The sequence below is a fragment of the Acartia tonsa genome, chromosome 4 (genome assembly GCF_053477335.1).
Source record: "Acartia tonsa isolate MP-2025a chromosome 4, ASM5347733v1, whole genome shotgun sequence".
NCBI lineage: Eukaryota > Metazoa > Arthropoda > Copepoda > Calanoida > Acartiidae > Acartia > Acartia tonsa.
Genome location: NC_137263.1, coordinates 41,814,655 through 41,841,188, shown reverse-complemented (window position 1 = coordinate 41,841,188; position 26,534 = coordinate 41,814,655). Strand labels below are relative to the sequence as shown.

Genomic DNA, 26,534 nt, shown 5'->3' with positions numbered 1-26,534 from the left:
TAGGGTCTTTAAATGTAAATTATAATCTTAAAATGAAATAAAGTAAAGGTTGGTTTTGACGGAATTATATGCATCCTGGGCCAGAAGAAAACCAAATTGCAGGTAGAACATAACAGATGGGTTCTAGAGATACACTTTAACACCATAATTGTAGGCTTTTTAAGGTAAATTCTTTGGTGTAACATTTTGGTGTGAAATTACTATAAAACCGGTCTAATATGTAAGGCATAAGGTTTGAGAAAGGGAGGAGGGAAGTGAGAGAGAGAAAACCAAGCCGATTTATGTGCATTAAACATCCCTTTTACAACTTTCCTTACCCCTCTAGCATAGTGCTCATACAAATTAACCAAAGCTAAGATTTTCAAAATCCAGATTTTTTATTCATGATGTAATTTTTTTGTTAGGGGGGGGGGGGGGTATCATTTTCAAGAATAATTTCTCTTGAATGGTGGTGCCTTCCCTTAATATAGTTATAAAACTTCCATTGAATTAAAAGAAGCTGCAAAGAAGAACCATATCAGCCAGAGAGACAGACAGAAATCCTGTTGCCTATAAATAAGCATTATGCTGCATATAAAAAAAATACACATTTATTTTACAATTCACTATCTTTCAGTCGTCATTTATTAGCATTTTTTGAGGGACACACTTGTGTCTAAATGAACCACCACTTGTTCAAAGAGCCGGTGTGTGTGTGTGTGTGAGTTTAGTTTGGTTCTCTCCTTGTCTCTTTCAGTTATAAATTAGGGACGCACACACACACACACACACACACAGGACAAGGGGATAAATCTACCTGTTGCACCTTTAAATTATGACTTATCTAGCTAGTAGTAATAGTTAACTTATAAGCCTAACAAACAATGGTGTTGTGATAAAAATCAAATTTAATTGCTACAAAAACATAAAAAAAATGTGGAAGATAAAATTATTTTTGTTGTTACAATTTGTGAATTATTGTAAACTTCAAGAATTTGGTGAACTAGCAGATCTTCATGTGGGGTGCTTCAGGGATAATCCTGAGTCCAGAGATCTGGATAAAAGATTGAGTGGAGATCTCAACTCAATTGATAAATGTATAGAGGCCTGCACTGATAATTATTACAGATATGCAGGTACAACTATTTAGAAACTGCAGGCATTTGAAAATTTACAAAGATTTTCGCGACAAAAGAACAATTTAAATGGTTGGTTTAAATTTAAATTAGGATGAAGATTCAATTATCTTCAATTAACTAACCTTGCCTATTTACATGACTAAAATCAAGCATATGACAAATGAAAAATTGTTCAATGACCTATTTAAAAATTCTTGTTATATTTTCTGAGCTAAAATCTGTAATTTACAATAAAATGTTTTCAACGGCCATATAATTTGGATTGGCTATTTGGATCCCCAAATATGATAATAGTTATTTCTCGCATCGTATTATAAACGGCTTTCTGCGGATAAAGAAAGTACAATTATGAGATTAAAACTAGTTTTTTTAGTCCCGAGGTGCCGAAGGCACCGGCTAAAAAAACTGGTTTTAATCTTATGATTGTACATTTCTATATTCGTAGAAAGCTGAATATAATACGATGCTAGACATAGTTTTTTCGTATGGATGAGAACCGGTTCCTATCCACCGGATTCGAATGAATACGAGAAATAAAATTACCCCTTCTTCAATAGATTTTTAAAAATTGGAATTCATAAAATTTTTAGGCAACAAAACAGAAATTGTGTTTGTATTTCTTTAAAGGTGTTATTTTAAATGACCATTGACCATGATATAACAAATTTAGGCCAAATCCTATAAAAAAAAAATTTCTAAGCTAGGCTAGGCAATAGGGTTTTCTATATAAGTCTTGCAAAGGAATAGAGGACTTATGCTTAGGAAAACCTGACCTATAGGCTAACCTAAGAAATTTTATAGGATTTGGCCTACTTTGAATATGATTAATTATAAATACCTATTTTCATTAAGGTTTACAGAACGGCCGTGTCTGCTACTGTGGTTCTGAGTATGGTAAATATGGTCCTGGTCAATGTAATATCAGATGCGAGGGAAACACGGACCAAATATGCGGAGGTCTAGACTCTAACACTGTCTATAAAACTGGTGAAAAAGGTAATTTAATCGATGAAAATTGTCATAAGCAGGGCGACCACTGCATACTATATATACTATTTATACTATATAGGATGAATTTGGATACTATATCATACTATATGACCAAAATTTACTATATATACTATATAATATTACCTTTATTTGACCAAAATTTACTATATATACTATATGATATTACATTTATATACCTAACAAAAAACAAATATTGTCAGTTTTGTGACAACGCCTTTTAAGAAGAGTTTTGTCTTATTTTCACAGTAGGTTTTCTCCTGTTTATAGCCCCTGCGGGGGGCTCTAGCCCTGCGGGGCAATCATTAACCTTTAGCTTACCTATCCTAACCTAAAATAACTTATTAAAAGATACTGTGATACGACAAAAATGCATACAGCTCTACAGTAAGAAAGAGATGAAGAAAATCCCATAAAATATATAATTGTTCGTGATAATGATTTAAATATCGGTTATTTTTCATAGAATTAACTTAGGGGGGAGGGGAAAGTTTTGCCACTTTCGCTTACTCTGTGATTATTAGGCTAGGTTTTAATGTGAGACTATAGGTTATTTGGGATAAAAGTTTACTTAAAATCGACCTTCAGGTCCACTCTGGACAGGTTATACATATTTTTTTTTATTTGAAGAGTTAGAGGTTAAATTATAAAACAGATATGCATCTTCTGGGATGCTGTTATCAAATCTGAAGAAAAAATTAAAAAACGGCCTTCAAGTTCTGGTCCTGCAGGCCTCCAGGTCCAACGTTGCCAGGTAAAAAATTCAATTTCTTGTTTGAATAGTTAGAGGTCAACCTATGAAACAGAATATGCATCTTTTTTGGATGTTATTAATATAACTGTAGAAAAATTGAAAATTAGCCACCAGGGTCAAGTCCTGCAGGCCTCCAGGTCCACTCTGGACAGGTAAAAAATAATTTTTTTAAATCTAAGACTTAGAGGTCAACAAATAAAACAGAATATGTATCTTTTTGGATCTTATTAACATATCTGATGAAAATGTATAGATCGGCCTCCAAGTTCAGGTCCTGCAGTCTTCAAGGTCCACTCTGGACAGGTAAACAATCAAATTTCTTATATGAAGAGTTAGGGGCCAATTTATATAACAGAATATGCATTTATTTGGATAATGTTAACATATTGGGCTCCAAGTTCAGTTTCACTCAGAACAGGCAAAAGATTCAAATTTCTTTTTTTTTTGAAGAGCTAGAGGTCAACTTATAAAACAGAATATGTATCTTTTTGGATGTTATTAACATATCTGATGAAAAAATTAAAATTGGCCATCAAGTTCAGGTCCTGTAGGCCTCCAGGTCTTCTCTGGACAGAGTCTCCATGGAGGCCTGCAGCACCTGAACCTGGAGGGCAATTGTATTTATTCTTTAGATATGTAAATGACGTCTAAAAAGATGCTTATGGTGTTTTATAAACTAACCTCTGACTCTTGTATCAATAAGAAATTTTGATTTTTACAATTTTACCTGTCCAAAATCCAACTGGAGGCCTGCAGCACCTTAACCTGGTGATTGATAATAATTTTTTCTTTAAACACTTAAAAAGCATCTAAAAAGATGCTTATATTGTTTAATAAACTAACCTCTAACTCCTTAACTTAATATTTTTTTTATACCTGTCCAGAGTCCACCTGGAGGCCTGCAGTACCTAAACCTGGAAGCCAGTTTTTTTTTTTCCTTCAAATATATAAATAACATCCAAATATAAGCTCATTTTATTTGACAAATATACCATTTACTGTTCAAATAAGAAGTTTGATTTTCACCTGTCCAGAGTCCACCTGTGTCTGTGGTCTGCCTGTGGTCTGTGGTTAACCTGAAGGCTAAATGTTATTTTTTCTTCAGTTATGCTAATAACATCCTAAAAGATGAATATTGGGTTTTTTAAGTTGACCTCTAAATCTTCAAATAAGAAATTTGAATATTTTACCTGTCCAGAATGGACCTGGAGGCCTGCAAGACCAGAACTTGGAGGCATATTTTGATTTTTTCTTCAGATATGTTAATAACATCCAAAAAAAATATTTTGTGTAATAAGTTCATCTTTAACTCTTAAACAAAATTTTTAATTTTTTACTTGTCAAGAAACCACCTTCCAGTTAGCTTGCAGCACCTGAACCTGGAGACCCATTCAAAAAATGATTTAATATATGCGAAATACTACCCAAAAGTAAACTTTTATTTCAAATAACATATCCTAGTGCTTTACTTTGTATTACTAAATAATTCAAAGTCCGATACTATATCATACTATATGAGTAAAATAAAATATACTATATATACTATATGGTTAAAAAAAATATACTATAAATATACTATATTTTTTTGTTTTGGAGTGGTCGCCCTGCATAAGTTAATTAAATAAAATAGTCTTAACACAGACATTAAAATGCTTTATTGGCATGTCAAAGAGGGGAGGAGATGAATTATATTTCAGTTTAAAGTAAGCATTTTTGTGGGGTGGGCGGTAATTTCTCAAAAAATAAATGTAAAAACTTCCCATAATAATAAGTAGTTCTTTTTTATAATCAGTGTATAAATAAAAATTGTTAATATTTTAGTTGCTGGTCCTCCGGAGAACTTGCGCAAGAGCGCAGAACCCACCAACTCGTCCATCTACATTGAATGGGAGAGGCCTAGGACGGGGGCCAACTTCGAGTATGTCGTCACCACCTCCCTACACTTCTCCTACAACACTGAGGGGTCCAGGTTCACGGACAAGATGATGCGCCTGTCCAGCAATATGACCACAGCGGTCATCCTAGGCCTGGTTCCAGGCTCACAGTTTAACGTGACAATCCACACAGAAAGTGAAGCCGGGGTGGGGCCTGCAGTCTCAGGTTTATTTTGGACCGAAGTCGGGACACCCAAAATGCCGTTGCCGCCGACAATTGTGCTATCAACTGGTCAAAATGATGGTATTATTACCATTAAAGTTTCACCAGTTGAGGAATATTATGGTCCTATCACACTTTACCAAATAATTGTCATTGATGAGACACTGCCAACTGTATTTGACACAGAAATGCTGTATAATTATACAGTGGCCCAAAATCTTGGTTTGAACTATTGGATAGCCGCTGAATTAGATCCTGACTATCTTCTTACACATGAGCAGTTTAACGTGGGCGATAATTTTATGTACCGTGGATATCAAAACCATGGTCCACTGTTGAAACGACATTATCATATAATCTTGGGAGCTGTGTCACAACTGAATGGCATCACAAAGACATCCTATGCTAGAGTTACTCATGATCAGCATGCTATTAATGAAGCTGTGGTCTTCGACTTCCCCGAGGAAGAAAGTCAAATAGTTTTCCAACAAGAGTCGAGCTCTGGTGACAATACTGCCTTGATTGTTTGTATAGTCGTTGCGTTGGTTGTTCTCTTTGTAGCTTTAGCATTTTTCATCTTTGTTAGAAAAAATCTGGGACAAAAAATTCGGCGTCGGAGGGCAGATACTCAAGAGTTGACTACTAATAATACCCCATCTTCTGCCGAAGCCATGGAGAATGGATTTGTTGACAACAATGGATACATTGAGGAGACTGGGGCACAGTTTCGAACACGAGAGGATTATCTGCAGTCTCTGGAGGGAAAGGTCTGGCAGGTGCCGCGTAACTTTGTGGATATACAGAATGAAGTTCTGGGCAGGGGGAAGTTTGGAACAGTCATGAATGGAACTGTTGTCATCAATGGTGAACAGGAGAATTGTAATGCTTATTCTGTGCCTAACAAAATGATTGATGATGATGAAAGAAAGTTGATGTTGAAAGATGTTGATATGAATGTTAAAGCAAAGTTTCATGATAACATTGTTAATCTCATTGGCATCTGCGAGGAAGTTGAAACAACACTTTTTATCCTGGATGCTCTTGAAGTAGAGATGAAACAATATTTGCTTGACAGCAGATGTCTCGAGCACCAGCCTGGCTATGCTGATAGGTCAGAGCGCTTCTCCACCATGCGCGAAGACACCGCCCTGGGAATCATGGCCGGCATTGCCAAGGGCCTCGGTCATCTTGTCAACTCTGGAGTCCAGGTGAAGGAACTTAGCTCCCGAACTATTTACATCACTGGTGGATGGCAGCCCAAAATATTTGGGTTTGGAATTGCTGATTACAGCAAGCGGGCGGTCAGCCTGGATTTTACTAGGTGGAGCTCACCTGAGACATTGTTGAAGAGACAGTACAGCAGCAAGTCACTGGCATGGTCTTATGGCTGTGTCATGTGGGAGATTGTTACTTTAGGTAAGTTTTTTTTTACAGCTATTGTACATTATTGTTAGAGAGATGAGCTTTGGGTCCAAGTCGTATTTGATTTATCTTTTCCAAAGAACCAAATATGTTCTTGTTTCTTAAAAACTTTTGTTCGTAATTTTTCGATATACTTACCGTTTGAAATTAGGTATTAACGATTTTAGTAATCAGTATTTTTATTTTTTCCTGGACAAGATTATACTTATTTTGTGTCAGGTGCCACACCCTACCCAGAGTTGCGGACAGGCGAGGTAAAGGCGCGGATCCTGCAGGGACTGCGGCTCCCCTCCACAGAGTACCTGAGCGACCAGCTGTACCAGCTCATGTTGACTTGCTGGATGACGGATCCTAGTGAGAGGCCAGATTTTACAAATATTCTGGAGAGTTTAACACTTATGATGGATGAACAGGTATAATTTTGTAAATAAATTTACTTTTAGCCTTGGTCTAAAGCTTTTCAAATAAATTTTTTTTAAATTTCTTGGGATATTTAAAATGACTTTATCCTGTCCTTCAATTCTCGTGTGTGGTAATACGTAAGTAACTCCCAAGGGGAAAATGGGTAAGATTGATATTATAGTCTCAATCCACCCTCTGCTTTTAAAATAGTTTACCATATACGGCACTTCAAAGTCTTTTTTTTAATAATCTTATTTCCCCAGTTAAAACCAACAATGAAATGAATTCGGAAAAAAACACGAAACGTAATTTCAGCTGTCGTTGGGGGTCAATACATAATAGAATTGACGATCACTACATCTACATATTATTTTAGATTTATATCGCTTGTTGGTTAGGTATACCTTATTCCTGTCATTTTCCTAGTAAAGATACAAAAAAGGAATAAATTCCAATTTAGAAACTAAGATAAATTTTAGACATCCCTTTCCATCTCTACCTCGTTGACGGACAAACTAACAGAGTAACTTTACTACTGTAAAATTTTTATTTTTTAGATGGTGCTTTCCTTCAACATAAGACAAGATTTTAAATACGAGAGATATCTACCAGAACTTGAACATATCTCATCCAGTTGAGAAGAGGAATAATCTCTGTGATAACATATATATCTCATTATAGTGTAAACAAACAAATCAGTTATCAAGTTAAAATACCTGTAGATAGATAAATTATTTGAATGCCATTAATTGGTGAGAAAGGCAAAATATTCGCAGACACCTGAAGAAGATTTTTTAACTTTGGGGAAAAAACTTGTTTTCCTTCAACTTTTCGACCATTTTATAATTATGGAAGTGTTAGAGGCAAAATAGTTTTTCTTAAGAGACCTGCCAATATATTCAATATAAAAACTTAAAGTTTGATAATGAATAATTTAAAATGTTGATGTCAAATAATTATTTGGAATACAAAGCAATCAAATATGTTCTTCCATGCGTTAGATATTTTCTAACCAAATCAAGTTTTTAAAATAATTCTAACTTATTTTTGTTTATGTTATATACATATGTAATAATATTGCTGCCATTTTTATACTTAAGTTTATACATTTAGTTTTATTTAGACTTATTATAAATCTCTACTTTTATCACATAGTTTTATAAATCTTTTATACTCAAAGATGATTTTAAAAATACACAATTTATTCTCAATAATTTTTAGAGGCTCCGCACTTTTAAGGACAGACTTACAAAAAATAAATATTTCATAAAAATTGCGCAGCTTGTGAAAACGAGCGAAAATCTGTCATTAGCGTATTTTCGTTAGCTGCGGGCTCGTTATGCCCTAAAAGTGTGCGGCAAATCGAAAGCTGCCTGTAATTAAGTAAAACTTAAATTATTAAAAAGAAGAAATAGTTAGAATATTTAAAACTGACCATGTTAAATATGAAATACTTTTTGCCTGTCTCAACAAAAAAAATTGAACATAACAATTAGACACATGCCATTAACCCTTCTACATAGTTCAATTATTAATTTATTATTAATATTCTAGTTTTAATTGTTTTTAGTTTAAAAAAATAAAGTATAGCCGTCTGTCTGAATCAAATAGAAAAGTCTTATTCTTTTTTTTTGTAGAATTCACATCTCAAAACATAAATTGCTTAATTCGAAAATTATCAATATGCTTTTCTGTTTTTATTGCTATTAAAATTTCTACTGGGCTACTTAAGGACATGATTGTCATAGTAATTAGAGAAATAATTAAAAGTAAATTACTTATATTATACCTACGTCATGAATGTGATTTCTTAAACGGATATAATTTGCTAAAATGAGGATTCCTTTTTTTTATTGGGGACAGAGAATAATTTTCCTACCATAACCCTATCCCCTATTTCTGTGACCCTAGGTGAAACAACAAGTAAATATTTTCAAAATCAAGGCAACACCTGTCTGAATGATGATTAACAATAACAACTAAGTTTTTATACAGTCTGTTTTTTTACATACAGCTTTCTAGTGTCATGCAAGTAGTCCTATTTAGGTCCTCTTTTCCCTTAATTATTAAACAGGGAATGTCGAACAAAAAATACATATATATAACATTAAGGACAGTATAGATAACAAAAAGCAAAAAGTACACATAACTACTGTTCATAATGTATGCAAAATTAATAGTTAAATCCTTAACCCATACAGAAGGCAAAGGGTAAGTTAATTAAAATAAGCGTCCTTAATTTTTCCAAAGTTAGGGATATTTCAAACCCCTGTGCTCTCTTTATACAATTTATCTCCCCCCCCCCCCCCTGTTTAGAATACACAGTAAATTTGGATCCACATCACTGATTTTTACATAAATTCTCATGTTAAATGTGTTATTGTATAACATAAACGGATATCCGGTATTACAAAAGTTCAAACTTTTGGACCGTGCTTTCTTAATATTTTGTTTATAAAAAAAGGTTTCTACTTGTTGAATTTATTTTGTAAAACAATATTTTCTTGCCTCCAATTAAAAATACTGTTTTTATCTTTTTTAATGAATAGGGTAAGGGGGGGGAAGTTTCGGTAAGGGGCTATTCTCGGTAATTTCGACCTACCTTCATTAAATGACCTTTTTCTCCATGTTCCTTTCAAATGACAGAAAAAAACATAAAAACAAATTTGTTCCTTATTCAATTGCCTACAAAAAAGTATAAAATGAATTTTTTGTGAGATGAATATTAAGGGTACTTATTGGGTCTCAAAGTCGGACGAAAAATTTTTTTTTTCCAAAAATTTTTTAGTAGGTGTGTAAAGATCGACCTACACAAAAATTGGTAAGACCTAGAGCTGATCTGAAAAACTTTTTGAACTAGAAATTGCCCGCTTTTTCCAAATCCGTTGAGAGCTTTAAAATCGGGTTAATATTTTTTTCAAAAATGACCAAAGTTGGCGCCGGGGGAAAAATCGGTAATTTCAAAAGAAATTAAAATTCAACTTTTAAGGTCATGTTTTCATGTTTTCTTTTGTCAAATCTATTATTCCATATGGACTTTTTAAGAATTAGGCCTAAAAATGAATAGAATAGATAAAAAACAAAAAAAAAATTAATTTTATTTTTTGAATCAAAATTTTGCGAGGAAAAAATCAAAATTTCTGGTCCTTTGAAAAAAAAATATTTTTGACATAGGAGGAATAGTCCGGTCTTTATGATTTTTTTTGTGGTTAATCCCAATCACCTATACTAATTATGATTTATTACGCTTGTTTGGTCGTTTGGCCTTTTTTCATCGATTTTTTTAAGGTTAAAATGTAGTCAAGATTTTTTGCAAAGATGACACTTTTGCTTCAAATTCAATTTTTGAGGTCAATTTTTAATCAATTTTCATGTTTTTTGGGCTAAATCTATAGTTCAATGTGAGCTTTATTAGGATCAGGCCTAAAAAGTAATAAAATACGTTTTTTTCTTATATTAATTTTAAGTTTTTTAAAAAAAAATTTTCGAAAAAAAAATCGAAAATTCGCGTCATTCAAAAAAATTCATTTTTAACATAGAAGGAATAGTCCGATCATTATGAAACTTTTTGTGGATAATCCCTATAACCTATACTAATTATGATTATTTATGTTCGACTGGCCGTTTGGCCGTTTTTCATCGATTTTTTTTAGGTTGAAAAAAATTACCGATATTTCCCCCGGTGGTGGGGAAATATCGGTAACTTTTTTGCAGTCAATTTCGGCCAACTTCTAAAAGTCCTAGGATAATGTCCTTTTAGGACCTGATAGTCCTTTCCGTAAGCTTTCTACTGGTCTTGGTTTCATTTGAAAATATTAATATTTACCCCATTTTTTTTCAAAAAAACCGAAAAAAAACCGAAATTTCCCCCCCCTTACCCTATTTAATATTTTTTAATAATCATTTATTGTTTTTTTTGACCAGTGATATATTTTGTAAAATGATTATATGTTTATTGACAAATTTTTAGTAATGATTTAGTAAGATCTGAGAGTTCGTCTGTGGCCGTTTTACTTTCATTTTATAAACTTTTTATGTATAGGTGCTTTTCCTTTAAGTGCCTATCGAGCACTATGATAATCCCCCCCCTTATTTTCTTTTATACAAATTGAAATAACCTTCCATTCCCAGTATGGTAAAATGTCACAATACCTCTACAGGGGGTCGAAACCGCAAATATTCAAAATCTTTCTGAACCTTGGAATTTGTATTGAACCTGTTTAATTGTTTTAAAAGCATAATTTTTTTAATCATTAATATTAAACAAATCTAAGTATAAAATGCAACCTTTTATTATTTACCTTATTAAGAAAAAACAAGCTAAAGATTAAAAAAGGATTAAAATAGTAAATTGTAATAAAGTTATTGTCATTTTATGCTATAAATTCTGTCATTTAAAAATAAATGGGGAATACCTTATTTTGACTGCGTAATCATTGATTTAAATATAACAAAATAACCCCCCCTAAAAAAAAAAAAATCCGCAGATTTAAATTATAGATTACACAGTTACAACATAATGGAACATCCCCTCTCGTTATTTTCTATATATTGTAGTTCACAATATGAAACCTACTTAATATAAATACTCAAAAGGCAATTAAATGATATTAACAACCAAGATATTTATGTTTTAAATAAGAAATATATAATTAAAATAAAAACTACCTATAATGTTTAATTTTATTATTTATTTAATTTGTATGTTATACAAATATTTACATATAAACAAATCACAAGTCTAACAACCTACAAAAATAAGAAAAAGATTTGAAATAATATCAATTTGGTCAACTTCCAAAAAATAAATTAATTTTTGTGACTTAAGAATATTGAAATATCTTTAACTGAAAAATTCACTTTATAACAAAAATCAATCACTGAAATAAAAATAATTAAAGATGGGATTGGTTTTCTGATAACATTGCACCATTTGAAACTAAATAACAAAATAAACGGAGTACAAAAAATACTTAAAATAATGGGACATAAAAAATAAATAAAAAAAGTCTAAATGCATTATTAAAACCCTAAGCTCTGTTGGGGACTAAAGCCCGATACCCCCGATGCTGAACTCTGCCCGTTGAATGGGATCTGCAAAGCCCAACCAGTCGCTGGCATGCGTGGGGAGCAGACCCATCCCGTGACACTTGTACATCGCCAAGGCTAGGTTTGCAAGATTTCCCATAACAAACACAAATTTTTGACCTAAAATAAAAGAATAGCGTCAATATTTTGTTTTTATAAAACTTAGCTTTCGTAATCGTGATTTAATTTTCTTATAACAACTTGAAAGCAACAATACCTAAATAATCAAAAAACAACGATGACAACATCTATAAGTAGAGAAGCTCAAGAATTATGAATGGATATCGGGCAAAAATTAATTATAGAGCTGTGTAATAAAAATGAACATTTAACTTGTTAATCACGAAACCTTTAAAATAAAGATCTAACAATTGATCTACCACCACTATTAATAAATTAGCAGTTCTAAGATGGCACTAGGCATGTTGGTTTAAATTTAATTAGGGTTGGGCCGGATACCGGATATCCGGCTGATTTCAAATGCCGGATATCCGATATCCGGTTATCCGGCAAAATTACCGGATATCCGGCCGGATAACCGGCTAAATTACCAGATATTAAAGTCGCAAAAAATATTTATTAATAAACTTTTGAGATTTCATATAATAAAATTTGCATAAAGATAAACATATTCAAAAAATGTTCTTCTATCTTCAATAATAAGAAAATTATAGCCATTTAAAATTTTAAAAAGCAGAGATTTTTGGTGTAAAATATAAAAAAAAGTTAAAGCCGGATATCCGGCCCAACCCTAATTTAAATCTTACATTAATTGTAAAATCTGTGATTCGATTTATTTGGCGAAATCACTTATTAAGGAGGTCCAATAATCCTGAACACTCCTAATAAAAGAAACTGTTATCCCCTTCTTTTGTAATACATATAAAAAAGCTTTCCATACAAATAAAGAGTTGACTATCCAAACGAGGACCAATACTGGTGAGAAGCCATTCTCTTGTGAATTATGCCAAACATTTGTATCTCCAGGCTTGGTCACCTGCAGGTTTAAACTTGAAACGTGTTTTGACTTACCAATAATATTTGTGGCAATGCCTCCACTTCCAGATTCAAATGATTTGAAGGTCTGCTTCACTGAGAACATGGTTTTTACTGGCCTAAACAGTTTTAACACAATTTATTTTAAATACTTTGTCTTCCAAAATCCTATGAATATTGTTATTCTTATAATACAAAGTAGAACGATGTCTGTCCGTCCGTCCCTTAAGATCTCGGTAACCAATAAACCGATCGGATTCTACTCTTTAGGGAATATACCTACGGGTCCTGTGGTGGTTTTAGGCTATTTTCTTGGGGGGTGGGACACCCCCAACCCCCCCAAAAAACAAAAAATCCCCCTCCCCATTTTTTTTTTTTCCTTGGTCCTTTTACGTATTTCGCCCAATTTTTTTATCACCTCTTGGGGCAAAGCCCCTACAGGCAAGGAGCGAAGCCGCTAGTAACTTTATATAGCTCAAAGAATGTTAGGTAGTTAATGTATCTGCAGATTAAATTATTGTGAAAGAATTCGTACCTGACCATCATCATAATGACCATCATGATGGGGAAGATAGAGATGGTGTTGCCTGACATGTACATGATGAAAAGGTTCATGGGAACCTGCTTCAACGGTCCCAGAGCCACGTCCCAACTTCTTTTGATTTTTAGGTTTGGATCCGTCTCTCTTAAAATAGATGAGAATTGTCAAACCGGATCATTACCAATTGGACAAATAAATGTTAAATGGTTTCCCTTAAAGTACCTACTTGAGCACCCCTTATCTTGAAATAAAATGAAAATAAGAGGGAGTTCTTTTTCTTTTGTTTGTTTCAATTTATTACAAAAGTAGGAGGAGGTGCTCGATTTGCACTTTTCTATTTTGTGAACACATAATCCATAGATTTAGATTGTGTTAATGCATGGTGTTTTAATATATTGACTAAAATAAATATTTTGATTTGATAAAAATGAGAAAAAATATACCATCCAATATTGTGTAAATGGGATAAAATTGCCAAATGTTTTAGGGACAGCGCCGGCCATTACAACCATTTAAAAGTACTTTTAAATGGATTGTAAAATGGCGGTATGTGTCGTTTATAGTTTAGGCAGTTATGTCAATGCTTTGATACAATTCTAATACAGAATAAAATATCTAATTAACCAATAGACCATTTTTTCCCAAAATATTCCTATTTAGTTAAACTTTAAAAATAAAAAAATACCTGTTTGACTCATGATGGATGGAGGTATGTCCTGGCGTGTATCCTGGAGGGGAGGGGAGTTCTGTGCCTCCCCCACCTTGCCGGCTAAAGTCCAGCTGCCACGGGGACCGAGCATTCTTTTTCAACTGTTTGTCACCTGACATTTTGACGGCTAGGTTGTCTGAAATGATAAAACAGTCTTTGGCGGGTTTTCATGAAGTATCACTGTAAACATAAATAATTCACAATTCAAATGGAATGACAATAATATTTTGTTTCTTATGATAACAATTGGTATTTAAAACTTTTATTAATTTAACTAACATACTAAGAATTCTTCTAATTTACTAATCGACAGCTGAATGTATAATTTTCTTGGTGTACTCAAATGCCAGGAAAAGAACACCCGAGGAAACAAAGGTTCTGACAAGCGTAGCACCCAAACCATTGTACAGTGCACCCAATCCTTCGTTCTTGTATATCTTGTGCATTAATTTCAACATGGGTGTCTTTCCGCCCGACACTTGCAGTCGGCTCTTAACTACGTCTGCAGGGAAAATAATTGTCCAAAGAGTGACACCTGCCATACCACCGGAGAGAACAGTCTTTAGAGGACCAATGTCGTCTTTGCTCTGGCCAGGTTTTCTCAAAGCTTCTCTGCAAAATTCATATGAAAGGAAGAAAAAGAAATATCCTGGCATTTCGCGGGTGAACGTTGCTGTCAGTCCACGGAAAAGGCCTGGCACGCCATCAGTCTTTAAGATGTCTTTAGTCAGTTTGTATGGACCAATTTTGGGAGGCTCTTTGCCTTTGTTTATATAAGATTCTCTCATGGCTTGTAGCCTACACTTTACAAGCTCTGTAGGACAAAGTGCAAGAGAGGACCAGAAGGCAGCCAAAAAACCGCTAAATCCATTTGCAGGCACACTTAGATTTTCAACCTTTGGTACACCCAGCATGTTGGCGATCAACTTCTGGTGAGCGCCGTAGGCGGCAAACAGGATGCTGTTCTCGGCAATGTTGGCCATCAAGGCGGGCACCGTCCCGGCGTACAATCCACGTATTACGCCCTCTCGTTGTATCGTAGCCTTTGCACAAACGGTAACGTTAGGATACAACTGCGGAAACGTTTGCATTTTAACTTTAAGTGTATCTAACGGTTGGCCGACATAAACACCGGCGGCCGCGCCGACAGACCCCGCGATAAAGTCAATTACCGCGTCTTTACCCGCGCTGCTACCTCCAGCTGTCATTGTGATTTTGTTCTAACTAGATTTATTTTCTATTGTATTGTAACTTAACTATTCTAGTGCTGTATTGACATTGTGTCTACTAGTACTTTAGCATTGTTGTGTGCATGTGTGAGAATTTGGCCAGGTGCCAAACTTTCCTTTTCTTAGTAAAAACTGTTATGTAAGGATCAGAAAAATTATAATTCACGCATTAAAAATTGTCATCTTTCAAGTTCATTTCAATTAAGTATTTTTTTCTTTTTTCACATTCTAACACAGTTTAACATAGTTGTTTAAACATTTTTTGTTCTGAAAATGTTTATTGTTTACAGCTAAAGAAGAGGTGAGACAGAATTGTAATGTTCCCCGAGACCGTGAAGGTGCCTGTGGTAGGTTAGGATGATGGGATCACAGGAGAATTCTTCGCCAATTGTAATGTCAGGTCCTTCTCCTTGTATAACCTTAAATTAAATAAATATTTATGCAACTTCAGTTCCAAAAAAATTTTTTATCATACCTCCATGGGGAAAAAACTCGAAAAATATATGAGAGGTAAAAAATAAACAAAATAAAAATATTTTACAATTTTTCTCCTCATTAGGATAAAAATAGGGGCATTGGGGAAATAAATAAAATATTTTGCAGCCAGGGGTAAAAAAGGAATCTTGTGCAGAATTTATATACACCCCTAATAAAAAGAAGAGCAAAATATATTTATGAAAAAAAGAAAATTTTCAACCTACATCAGTTAATTTAAGAAATGAACAATCTTATACCTGGATAGGTCTTTTCAAGACTACAGACAAAGCCCTGAGCTCAATTTGTCCTCCCCATGCATGTGTAGATCTCATAGTCTCGCAGTACTCTTGGTACTCAACACTTGTCAACATATCACCAGTGCTAAATAATAATATATTAATCCTCCCCATACATGTGTAGATCTCATAGTCTCGCAGTACTCTTGATACTCAACACTTGTCAACATATCACCAGTGCTAAATAATAATATATTAATCCTCCCCATACATGTGTAGATCTCATAGTCTCGCAGTACTCTTGATACTCAACACTTGTCAACATATCACCAGTGCTAAATAATAATATATTAATCCTCCCCATACATGTGTAGATCTCATAGTCTCGCAGTACTCTTGATACTCAACACTTGTCAACATTTCACCAGTGCTAAACAAAAAATATGCTAAATAATTATCACAGGACAAAAAATCAATTCTTTAAACAAAATTTAAAAGGACTTTTTAAATAGCTTCACCCCCATCATGCTGAAATGGTACAAAGAAACTGTTGAAAAACAAATACAAGTTTTTTTTTATAAAAAGCACTAGAATTAATGCAGAGTTTTAGGTGCATTTAGAAACATCCAATAAAACTAAAAGGACTCAAAAATGTATAGTAAAAAATACTTTTTCGTAGGTCTTACTGTATACTGTATGTACTACTTTAGGCATTATGAAGATCAATTGAAATCAACACAAAACTACTAATCAAAATGTTATTGTAAAAAAGCGTCAGTTCTTTTAGTTTACAAAGCATTATTATTGATGAATATAAATCATCTCTAATAACGAAAAATTGTGGTATTTTGATATTTATTTAAATCAAGCTTTCTAATTTTACTAGACGCTATATATGAATTTTGGCGTTCTGTTTCAAAACACTTATTATTACGGAATCTATAAAAAAAAAACTCAGCCTCCCTTATTTATTTAATAACCTGCTGATGCAAGGCTGGAACCAATGATAATAAAATAACTTAGAAAACGTTAAATAAAATGGAAACAAAAACTACCAACCTAGGATTTGAAAGAAATGGAGAGTACTCGTCAGGTTTAGCAAGTAACTCATTGGCAGTGCTATCTCTCAGCTGTTCTACTGAAGAGTCGATATTGTGCTGTCCCAGCTGATCTACTACTCCAGCAAATAAACAGTCACCATTGGATGGAATCTAAAAAAAAACAACAATGTGCCTTGAGAAAAACAGGCAGTTGCGATCTTATGCTAGAAACTTGAGATCAAATTGAGCTAAAGGGAACTATCCACGAACGAGAGCAAGTGATTCTAAACACCTTCCAGCATTGATCCATAGTATTTTTTTAGTGAATAACAATCGGTTTATGTTTAATACTTGGTTTATCGACTAAAAAGTAAGGTTTCGCCATTGTTTTATATAAAATAAACTTTGCAATGTAAAGCATTTTTTGATGCAATATCAACAAACGCTTAGTTGAGTTCAAAGGACAAAATAAAATAACACGACAGAAAAGCATTAAATGCTGTTAATTGCAAAAAAAACATTAATTAAACTGTTTACAATATTACAAGTTACCAACCCTTTTTTTTAAATACCTATACATTTTTAATCAAAATAATATACTTTTGCATTAAGCTTTTTAACAACAGTTTGAACTCATCAAAACATTTGATGATATTGCATCAAATTATGCTTAACATTTCAAAGTTTTTTCATATAAAACCATGGTGAAACCTAACTTTTTAGTCGATAAACCAAATATTAAACATAAACCTAAAATATTCACTAAAAAAATACTATGGATCAATGCTGGAAGGTGCTTAGAATCACTTGCTCTCGTTCGTGGATAGTCCCCTTTATAGAAATAATCACATTACTCCACTAGTAATACAAACAACCCCCCTCTATGAAATAGATATTGTTTACACCTAAAGAGTTCTAACAAACCAGACAATCAACCCAATGATTACTTAGCAAGAGTATTATATGTACAAAGAGGACTCGGCCAGATACTTTGTCTAAACCTTCTCCAAGTGCTCTTAAAATTAAATTCACAAGACATAGGTACAAATAAGTCTTTTTTTTAAAATACCATTCTCCCCTCCCCCTACCCCCAAACTTTAAACATTACAAGCTTAGAACCAATTACGGCCTTCATAAACTATTGCTCAATCTCATTGACAACATATTATTTAGATTAACTTACATCTTTTAATTTTAGCTTCTTTTCTATTAACTTGGCAGAAATTCGTTCTTGTTCTTTAGCTCTTGGTCCAAACTTATTTAATTCTTCCTAAATGAAATCATAAATTAATTCAATTGGTTAGCAAATTTCCAAGACAAAGCTTTTAATCAAACCAATAATATAATCGGATTGTTTCTATTTGTCCATGAAGGAAAGTATCTACTAGACTTTCTAAGTTTAATCTTTATGGTATGGTAAAATGTAGGTACCTACCTGTTTTGCAATTTCTTCTTGACGTTCTCTTTCTTGCTGTGCCTTTTTATCTTTTCGTTTTTGTGCCTAAATAGTAAGCACTACATTAAGAAGTATAAATCTATAATTTTGATAGAAGAATACCTAATTAAACAGGATTAATTCTTTTCAGGGGATCTGCTTATATTATCAGTTAAACCACAACTCATATCAATTAAAGTGGGGGAGGGAACAACGCCAGAAAATTAATTTGCAAATTCTTACCCATAAATAATACAAGCTAACAACAAAGTTTAAAACATAACATTTACAGAGAGTAGATATATTAATACCCCATGTTCTATTTATTTCTATAGGTAATATTTCTTCTCTCTCACCTTAGATTTATTTTGAGTTTCCTTTTTAATCCTGAGTGGTCCCAGAGCCTCTTCCTCCTCTTCTTCTTGATTATTGCCATCCTCTAGAGTAAGACTGGCTTCAAGACCATTTGTAAGAGCAGCCGCACTGAAATTAAAAGTGTAATAATGCAAGCTAATGATAACATTATGAAGTAGGTAGAAAATTAGTTATTTTAATAAATCATATATTTGAATGTGTTACTTAATTTAGACAACTTACTTATAAAAATGGATTTGGAAGCTCAATGAGAAGAATTAAAATATAACCGGAAAATGAAAAAACAACTACCAAATTATATTTTAACAAATACCAATAAGCTCCACTAGTTCCGAATAACCTCCCCACCCCTCTTATTTAATACTTATATTCGCGGGAACTTTTGTTTAATGAAATCTTTCAATTTTTAACATATACAAAACAGCCTGCTTTATTGCATCAAGATTCATGACAGATCTATATAGGAAATAAATGTCTATACATATATGAGCTCAAGTTTTCCAAGCAATAAATGTTTAAAACTCATAGTGCTCCAATAATCCGTAATAAACTTTCATTGACCAGAACGATAAGACCCATTATTTTACTGTATGAAGAATAAGTTCATTTTTTTTATTTCATGTTGCTATTTGAATTATATTGAAGTATTAAATTTCTATCCATAAAACAGAAAATTTAAATTTATAATATAGGTAGTAAATAAAAGAAAACTTAGTTTTAAAATAATTTGATACTAGCGATATGTGTGAAATGTGGTCAGATAATGAACTAAAATTTAACAGTTAACTAAACATTTTAACCCTTTCAGGACGATAATTGGAAATAAAGAATGTTGAGATCCTAAAATAGTCTAAAGAAAGAAATCGTCAGGGAGAAGATAATGGAAGAATAGGGTTAATAGTCAGAATTCAGATAACTAAAAGAAAGTAAATAAAACATTGAATAAACCTAGCCAATAGCGAGATAATTATAACGAGCCCAACTCTAGTAACTCATAAAGTGTACTTCAGACTTCATACATTTTCCATATCTGGCTTTACACAAACTCACATATTTCACAATAAAAACCGATAAAAATTGTCTTTTGCGGTTCAATTTTACGCGTTTGCCAGAATTACATTTGTATAAATATATAAATTAAACTAAACATACCCATCATCATCAGCCGCAGTTTTTATAAATTCTTCCAATTCTGTTTTATGCTTTGTCTCCAGGTCATCTTCAAGCTTAGCTATTGTATCAGCAACTTCTTTTTTCTTCTTCTTGTCCGCCTTCACAGTTTTCTTCAAGGCTTGGATTTGTGACTGCAGCTCTTTTTTCTCATTGCGATGACGTTTAAGCAGGGCCTCTTTAGGGTCTGTCTCGGATTCACTATCTGACATTTTCTTCTGAAAAATTTATCCAGTTTTAGTTATAAATATTATGTTTTGAGGTAAAATATTCATTATTTGTTTTAGTTTACTTAGACTATAAAAAAAATTCTCCTGTAAAACTTGCGTTGGTCCCTAATTTATATGAAATATGTATATGTTTTTACAATGATATTAAAGGAAATGGGTATATCACTTTGGTAAATATTATTCAACACCTCCTTTTTATCCACAATTTAAAAGTACTAGTTTAAAAAAAACTTATATTTTCGATGGCATTGAGAAGTGAAACTTAGAATAATACAATAAACTGTGAAAAAAGGTTGTTTTGACAATCACTTCTGATTATAATGATATTAACTCACTGTATTAGTTTATCACAGATGATAATATTAATGCAGATAAAACACCAGTTTAATTTTTCTTTTTGGACAGATTTATTAAATCAGGGGCGTGCAGAGTTTTTTTTTAGGTTTTTCCGGAGCGTTTATTCTGCATGGGATCCCCGGCTATAGGGAGAGGGGGATAAATGAAAAATTATAGGGAAGGAAAAAAATAATGTTACTGAAAATATCAGCTGCTATTTTGAAAATCGGATCAAAAACACCAAAGAAATAGAAGAAAAATCAGCAAAAAGCTAATTGTCCTCTCGTCTACAGACACAAAAATCCCTTAGAATGGTATAATGTTTACTAGCGGAGAGACGAAAATTTTTGTTATACACCCCTGTTATTATTTGAGTGAAAAACGTGGTTAGGTATCCCCCTGAAATTGAATAAAAAAAAAGGATGGAAGGTACCATGGTTTCCTAAACTTATCTGCACGCAACGGGATTGAATTCAAGAAATCATGTAATAAAACCTTATTTTTTTGACTAGATACTTTTAACAAAACATTTATGACACGCACAACATTATAAATAAATGAATAACAAATACTATAAAAATTATCACAATACAATAACAAAAATAAATGCAAAAGAATACTTAAGTAATAGTAATCAAAATTTTAAAAGGATAGCTCCAAGTTATATAGAAATATTATGCTACAATACTAGTGCAATTTTTGTACTTTAAAATTGTTTCAAAATGGTAATTTTCATACAATAAGGATGAAATTATATTATTTGAAAGTTGAAAGGGTTAGGTAATTTTCCTATTGGTTGTCTTTATAATATCCAATTAAAACATTTCACATAACAGAGATGACTTTGAATTTATATGTAGCTAAAATTATAAATACCCTTCATGGAACTATCACCTACATTCAACAAAAAGGAACTTCGCACATGTTAATTGTGGACAATGACTTACTGTTAGAATCTATCCACCGGAGCTTCAGAATCGAATGTTGTGCCATCATCTCCCTTCCAATCCAGTCCCCAGTGGTACCTACTCCCATAGTGGACACCATACCCCAGCCTCGCCAAGCAAGCCTTATCCAGAGTATCAAAACTAAGATTCCAGTACAGTAAATTATCAATCTTTTCTAAATTTTGACAATTTTCCAGCAAAAACATTAAGGTTCTTTCTGTTAAACATTGACTGTCATTAAAAATTAGATGTAGGTGTGTCAGGTTTCTTAAATGAGGTATTGATCTGAACAAAGTAATAAAATCTTCTTCAGTAATATTCACCAACATTTGATTGGCTTTAGATTTAATAGTTAATTGATGTATTTTTAATTCTTTCAGTCCAGGGGCAGCATTTAATAAATCTTGAAGATCAGTTAATAAAATGCTACTTCTAAAGCTGTCTTTGAAAATTGAAAGCTTTCTTAATGAAGGGAATATTGGTATGTTTGCATTTGAAGAAACATCTGTTTGAGTAAAAGGAATGTAGAATAGTTCAAGTTCTTGTAACCGTGGCAGATGACACGATAATTCTAAAATTTTTGGCAGTTTCTTAATTCTTAACGTTACAACATTCTTTAAAAATCTGTAAGTTTCATCCTTCATTGGCAATAAATCTCCATGAATGCCATCTAAATTAATTTTGTCCAGTTTGTTAAATATCAGAGGTATAAGTTCCAGGAGGAACTGGACAAATCTTGGTTCAGGTACAACATCAAAGCAATTCTTCAGGGTGTCCATCACCTCGGTGCCGTTGCTAAAGAAGTTCAGGGACAGGTGTTTAAGAGTTGTGCTGGCTGGAAAGGTATCTCGTTTACTGAAATATAACAATTGCCTTCTTTACTTTTTTGGCCAAGTTTTGCTTTCATTTTTAGAACTAAACCATCTCATACTAGGTACTTAGGAAATTACCTATAGGGAACAATTTTTAAAAATATTCTTTTATTTTTAACTTGAATTTTGTAGTTTTCCTAACAAAGCCCCTCTTTATTTAAGAATATGACAAGAGCATCACAGATCAACTAACCTTTGTCTATGTTAAGATCAGCCCTTTCTTATGTTTCTAAGAAATTGGCACTGCCAGCGGTAATTTTAAAATATTTTTCTGGTGAGTTTTCTTAGAAGGGTGATGATACACTCCCTCAAAATAATTATAAACCTTCGCAGGGCCTATAAGAAGCTTCTCTGTTAAGGAAAACAATATCGGTCCAGCAGTCAGGGAGATCCTTCGTACACACAGAGATCCTGTTACTTTTATATTTTCTATATATTTGAACACTAAGAAAGGCACTCTGAAGTAAAGCACCAGTAAAACCAACCTGTTACAAATCTGTAAGGAAATCCAGGACAAATGGAAAGATCTGATATGCATGGAGTGAAGACTTGGTATTTCTGACAGGGATATTGTACTCCGGGATGTTACACTTTGGGAATAACATTCCTGACAAAAAAAATTATTATTTTGAATTTTCAAAGTACTTGAATGACTATTTTTCAAAGTGCTAAACAAGTCAAAAAAATTTGGGCTTAGTTTTGTTCATTTTTTAGGCTATTTTTGTGAATAGAAAGGCTATCAACTCAACATTTATCATAATTTTAAAAAAATTACCAAATATAATTTATAATAAAAAACTTAAAAATATTTTTTACCTTCAAATCAATTTCTCTAAGAGTTGGATTTCTCAACTGATATTGTATAAATTCTTCAAACCCGTCATCAGTTAACTATAAAAGTATTACAAATAAAGTCCCTTTCCAAATTCTATTCATCTATCATTCCTATAATTACCGACATCTTAAATGTCTTTTTTTATAGGTATACCAAAAGTTGAACAGGTTATTGATTTGAATTAAACCGCGTCATAAATAAAGACGTAAAAAATTAGTGATATGTTAGGTACATTAAGGACTTCCAGACTAAATATGGGAAAACAAAGGGTTGGTTTTCTGTATTTGTTGGGATGTTAGTGCCTTGGGACCTACTTTAAAAAGCCTAAATTTCTTATCAACCATCCCCAGATGTTTAAGCTTAGAAGCAAGACAAGCTTCTAAAAAATATAAAAAACCTGTTGATCTTTCATTGTTTCTGGTAGGAGATGAATTTCCAGGTATTGAAGAGAAATACAGTGTTTACCAACCATAGATAGTGTGTCATCATCACAAAAATATCTAAATTCAGCAATTCTTTTAATTCTTTTTGTTTATTTATGAAGCACTTCAAAGAATTTTCTGAAGAGTGGTTTTAGACTAATTTCCAAAGCAGAGACAAGTACTCTTTTAAAAGTATTTTTACTTTCACAAATATCTTAGGTTCTGTTCTTCATAACATCTGTTCATCTTAATATTTCTGTTTTGGCTAGTTTTCATTTACAAATATGAGCTACATATTTTGATAAACTATAAAAAATATTCAAATAAAGACTAAAATTTTCTACATACATTAAATTATTCATTGAAGAGCGATTCAGGATAAAAAAAAACTTACTTCAAAATAAGATGAGTTATATTTGAAAGATTATGAAACAAAGTTTGTAGCTGAGGCTTCCAGGTAGAGTCTGTTACTTCATAAGTATAGGAGAGATTGGTAGAACTTATCTCACATGAACTCAAACTCATTTTACTATAACATTGAATAAATTGTTTTAAATATTGGAGATTTTTAAGTAACTAAAAAATCAAGCTTTAGCAAAGAATAGAATTTTAAAGAGTTTTTAAAACAATAAGCTCTGTCTACCTAATGCTTTAGTGAGAAAAAATAAAATAACTGACTTTTAAATCAGCATTGAGATGGTTTCTTAAAGAGAAATAATTAGAACTTGGCATAGCATTTAATTAAGTATTTTAGATGATTAAAATAGTCATTTATTTTTCCTGAAGTGATTTATTTCTTCTTGATCAGAATCTAGTAGAAAATGAAGAATTTCGTTACCACCAGATCCTTCAGAAAACATTTCACTGAAAAAAAAGAGTTAAAATAAAATAAAGAAGTATCGCATTTAAGCAAGTGGAATCATTAATCCACATATAAGCAAACCATTTTGTTAAGGTCAAGCTAAAGCTATCTTACAGAAAATCAATAATAAAACTTGCAGTAGAATAATTCAGTTTTTGCTAGACATTTTTAACCAATAACAATGGATTTAGGGATTGTATAACCAGCGATATATCAATTCCCCCCCCCCCCCCACCTAAAAGTCGTAAAATTCTGATTAAGATTGAGTTGTTAATCTCGATTTCCAAAAGTTAAAATTATCAACATACCTTAAATTCAAAAACTTGGAATGTCTGGAGAAAATCCTCCAAGCAAGAAAAGACATATTTTGATTATTTGGCTTGCTTCTACTAAACTCTGGCATCAGAGACAAACAGGAATCATTCTCAAAAGCCAGTCTTTGTTGTATGTGAGTGGCCACAGCCTCCTTCAGGATCCAGGGCAAGGTGCAGAAATATGCTTCTAGAGACTCATAGTGTTTGCTTTTTCTGTCTTCTGTGTGTAAACCTTAAAATAAAAAATAAAATTATCCCCCCAATTTTTACTTCTAAACTCATATTTCTAATATGCTAGGTTGTTTTAAGGGATATATAGGAATAAGTTAATGTTTGGGATTCCATTTTTACAACCTTTTGAGCAATAAGCATGTTTCCTACACATTAATACACATGACAGGAGACAAATGAAAGTAAAAAATATATAGACACTAGAGGCTATGCACGTAAATATTTTTTTCAATCTATGTTAAGATGAGCTGTATACCAGAATAATTTTTTTTTCGGCCGCTAAATGGGGTTAGTTATCTATTTCCTATTTCCCTTGGTAGAATGGTGGTACCATCCCTAAAAATAGCTATAACCTTCCCAGGGCATATTTGAAGCTACACTGTATCAGTTCAGCGGTTAGCGAGATCCTTCGGTACAGACAGATATTATTATAAGGAAAAAAGAAAGATGGCAATACAAAAAATAAGCTCAACTAACCTTTTTCAATAAACAGCTTTGCAATAAGTTTAGCTGAAATAGTGGAAAGTGGTCTGACTCTGGACAATTTTACTACATCATGTCCATACCTCACTATAATCAAATTTTTATTCAATTTTGTCATATTTAGTATAATAATCAATCATTTAGCTCCAAGCTTTTTTATTTGGTAGGGGGGGTAAAAATTCGAAATTCAAAATTTTGCACCCCCAAGGTTATAATCTTTATATCATATAGGCCCAAGCTTATACATTTTTTTGTTGGGGGGGGGGGGGGGGGGTAAAAATTCAAACTTCAAAATTCATATAAGCACGGACGCCATAGGCGTCCAAGGGGGGGGGGGGGTAATGGGCCATTTGGCACCCCCAAAATTTTGTGAACAATACCCCCTCCAAAAAAAAATTACCCCTACCTTGGGGGTGCCGTAGGCACAACCAACGATTTTGGGGGGGGTATTTACCCCCCCCAAACCATTTTGGGGGGGGTAATTACCCCCCCAAATTGAATGTTCTTAAAAAAAAATTTTACTGTCCAACCAGTTAAAACAGTTCTTAACCATGATAACAAAAAATTTAATAGTTTGATCATGTTTTATTTGCTTGGGCCTTTATAAGGGCTAAAACCATCCCGGGGATCTATGATGTAATTGTAAAGCACTGAAGATTCCATAAAATAGATACCTAACTAAATTAAATATTTCATTAAATAATGAAAAAGAATTTCTATAGGCGATTTCTTTTGGGAGGATGTCAGGGTGTCTCAAAACTAGTTATAAAACTTACCAGGACCTATAAGACGCTTCACTTTAAAGTAAAATCATATTGGTTCATTGGTTAGTGAGTTAATTATTGTATTTTTATGTTCTAAAGAATGAGATACTACTATATATTTGAATAGTAGTGGCGCCCTTA

The 26,534-nt window shown here is 32.7% G+C and overlaps 5 protein-coding genes across 8 annotated transcripts in view; 1 reads left to right on the top strand and 4 right to left on the bottom strand.

Annotated features, from left to right (window-relative positions):
* Positions 1–692: 692 nt before the first annotated feature.
* Positions 693–8,789, top strand: Wsck (tyrosine-protein kinase Wsck). Its single transcript, XM_080158230.1, has 5 exons — positions 693–1,115; positions 1,971–2,114; positions 4,702–6,393; positions 6,619–6,812; positions 7,359–8,789. Exons 1-5 carry the CDS (start codon positions 914–916, stop codon positions 7,437–7,439), a joined length of 2,313 nt encoding a protein of 770 aa, XP_080014356.1. The 5' UTR covers positions 693–913; the 3' UTR covers positions 7,440–8,789.
* Positions 8,790–11,470: 2,681 nt separating this feature from the next.
* EMC4 (ER membrane protein complex subunit 4) lies at positions 11,471–14,254 on the bottom strand. The gene is made up of 4 exons (XM_080158238.1): positions 14,112–14,254; positions 13,421–13,570; positions 12,922–13,004; positions 11,471–12,009 (listed from the first exon to the last, which is right to left on the bottom strand). Exons 1-4 carry the CDS (start codon positions 14,252–14,254, stop codon positions 11,849–11,851), a joined length of 537 nt encoding a protein of 178 aa, XP_080014364.1. The 3' UTR covers positions 11,471–11,848.
* Positions 14,255–14,270: 16 nt separating this feature from the next.
* LOC145317246 (mitochondrial ornithine transporter 1-like) lies at positions 14,271–15,343 on the bottom strand. Its single transcript, XM_080158237.1, has one exon. It carries the CDS (start codon positions 15,341–15,343, stop codon positions 14,438–14,440), a length of 906 nt encoding a protein of 301 aa, XP_080014363.1. The 3' UTR covers positions 14,271–14,437.
* On the bottom strand, positions 14,271–20,344 carry LOC145317245 (deubiquitinase OTUD6B-like). 3 transcript variants are annotated; one of them, XM_080158233.1, is made up of 7 exons: positions 20,080–20,343; positions 18,909–19,035; positions 18,553–18,618; positions 18,301–18,387; positions 17,137–17,288; positions 16,099–16,222; positions 14,271–15,783 (listed from the first exon to the last, which is right to left on the bottom strand). In XM_080158233.1, the coding sequence occupies exons 1-7, from the start codon at positions 20,307–20,309 to the stop codon at positions 15,655–15,657; spliced, it is 915 nt and encodes a 304-aa protein (XP_080014359.1). In that variant the 5' UTR covers positions 20,310–20,343; the 3' UTR covers positions 14,271–15,654. The 3 variants fall into 3 exon arrangements, with proteins under 3 accessions (XP_080014359.1, XP_080014360.1, XP_080014361.1); XM_080158234.1 differs by lacking the exons at positions 14,271–15,783; positions 16,099–16,222 and adding an exon at positions 16,239–16,412; XM_080158235.1 differs by lacking the exons at positions 14,271–15,783; positions 16,099–16,222 and adding an exon at positions 16,333–16,507 and having other exon boundaries at positions 20,080–20,344.
* Positions 20,309–26,534, bottom strand: part of LOC145317244 (uncharacterized) — an 8,215-nt gene continuing 1,989 nt past the window's right edge. The window contains exons 2-10 of one of the 2 annotated variants that reach the window (XR_013878952.1): positions 25,624–25,720; positions 24,910–25,147; positions 24,522–24,603; positions 24,134–24,270; positions 23,715–23,817; positions 23,299–23,373; positions 22,968–23,089; positions 21,180–22,465; positions 20,309–20,518 (exon numbers count right to left, since the gene is read on the bottom strand). Coding sequence is in view for 1 of the 2 variants with exons in the window: in XM_080158232.1 (XP_080014358.1) it covers positions 21,613–22,465; positions 22,968–23,089; positions 23,299–23,373; positions 23,715–23,817; positions 24,134–24,270; positions 24,522–24,603; positions 24,910–25,147; positions 25,624–25,720 (1,707 nt within the window). In the remaining variant the exon portion in view is untranslated. Of the gene's footprint in view, positions 22,466–22,967; positions 23,090–23,298; positions 23,374–23,714; positions 23,818–24,133; positions 24,271–24,521; positions 24,604–24,909; positions 25,148–25,623; positions 25,721–26,534 lie in introns of both variants that reach the window. The other variant, XM_080158232.1, reaches the window with a different exon arrangement.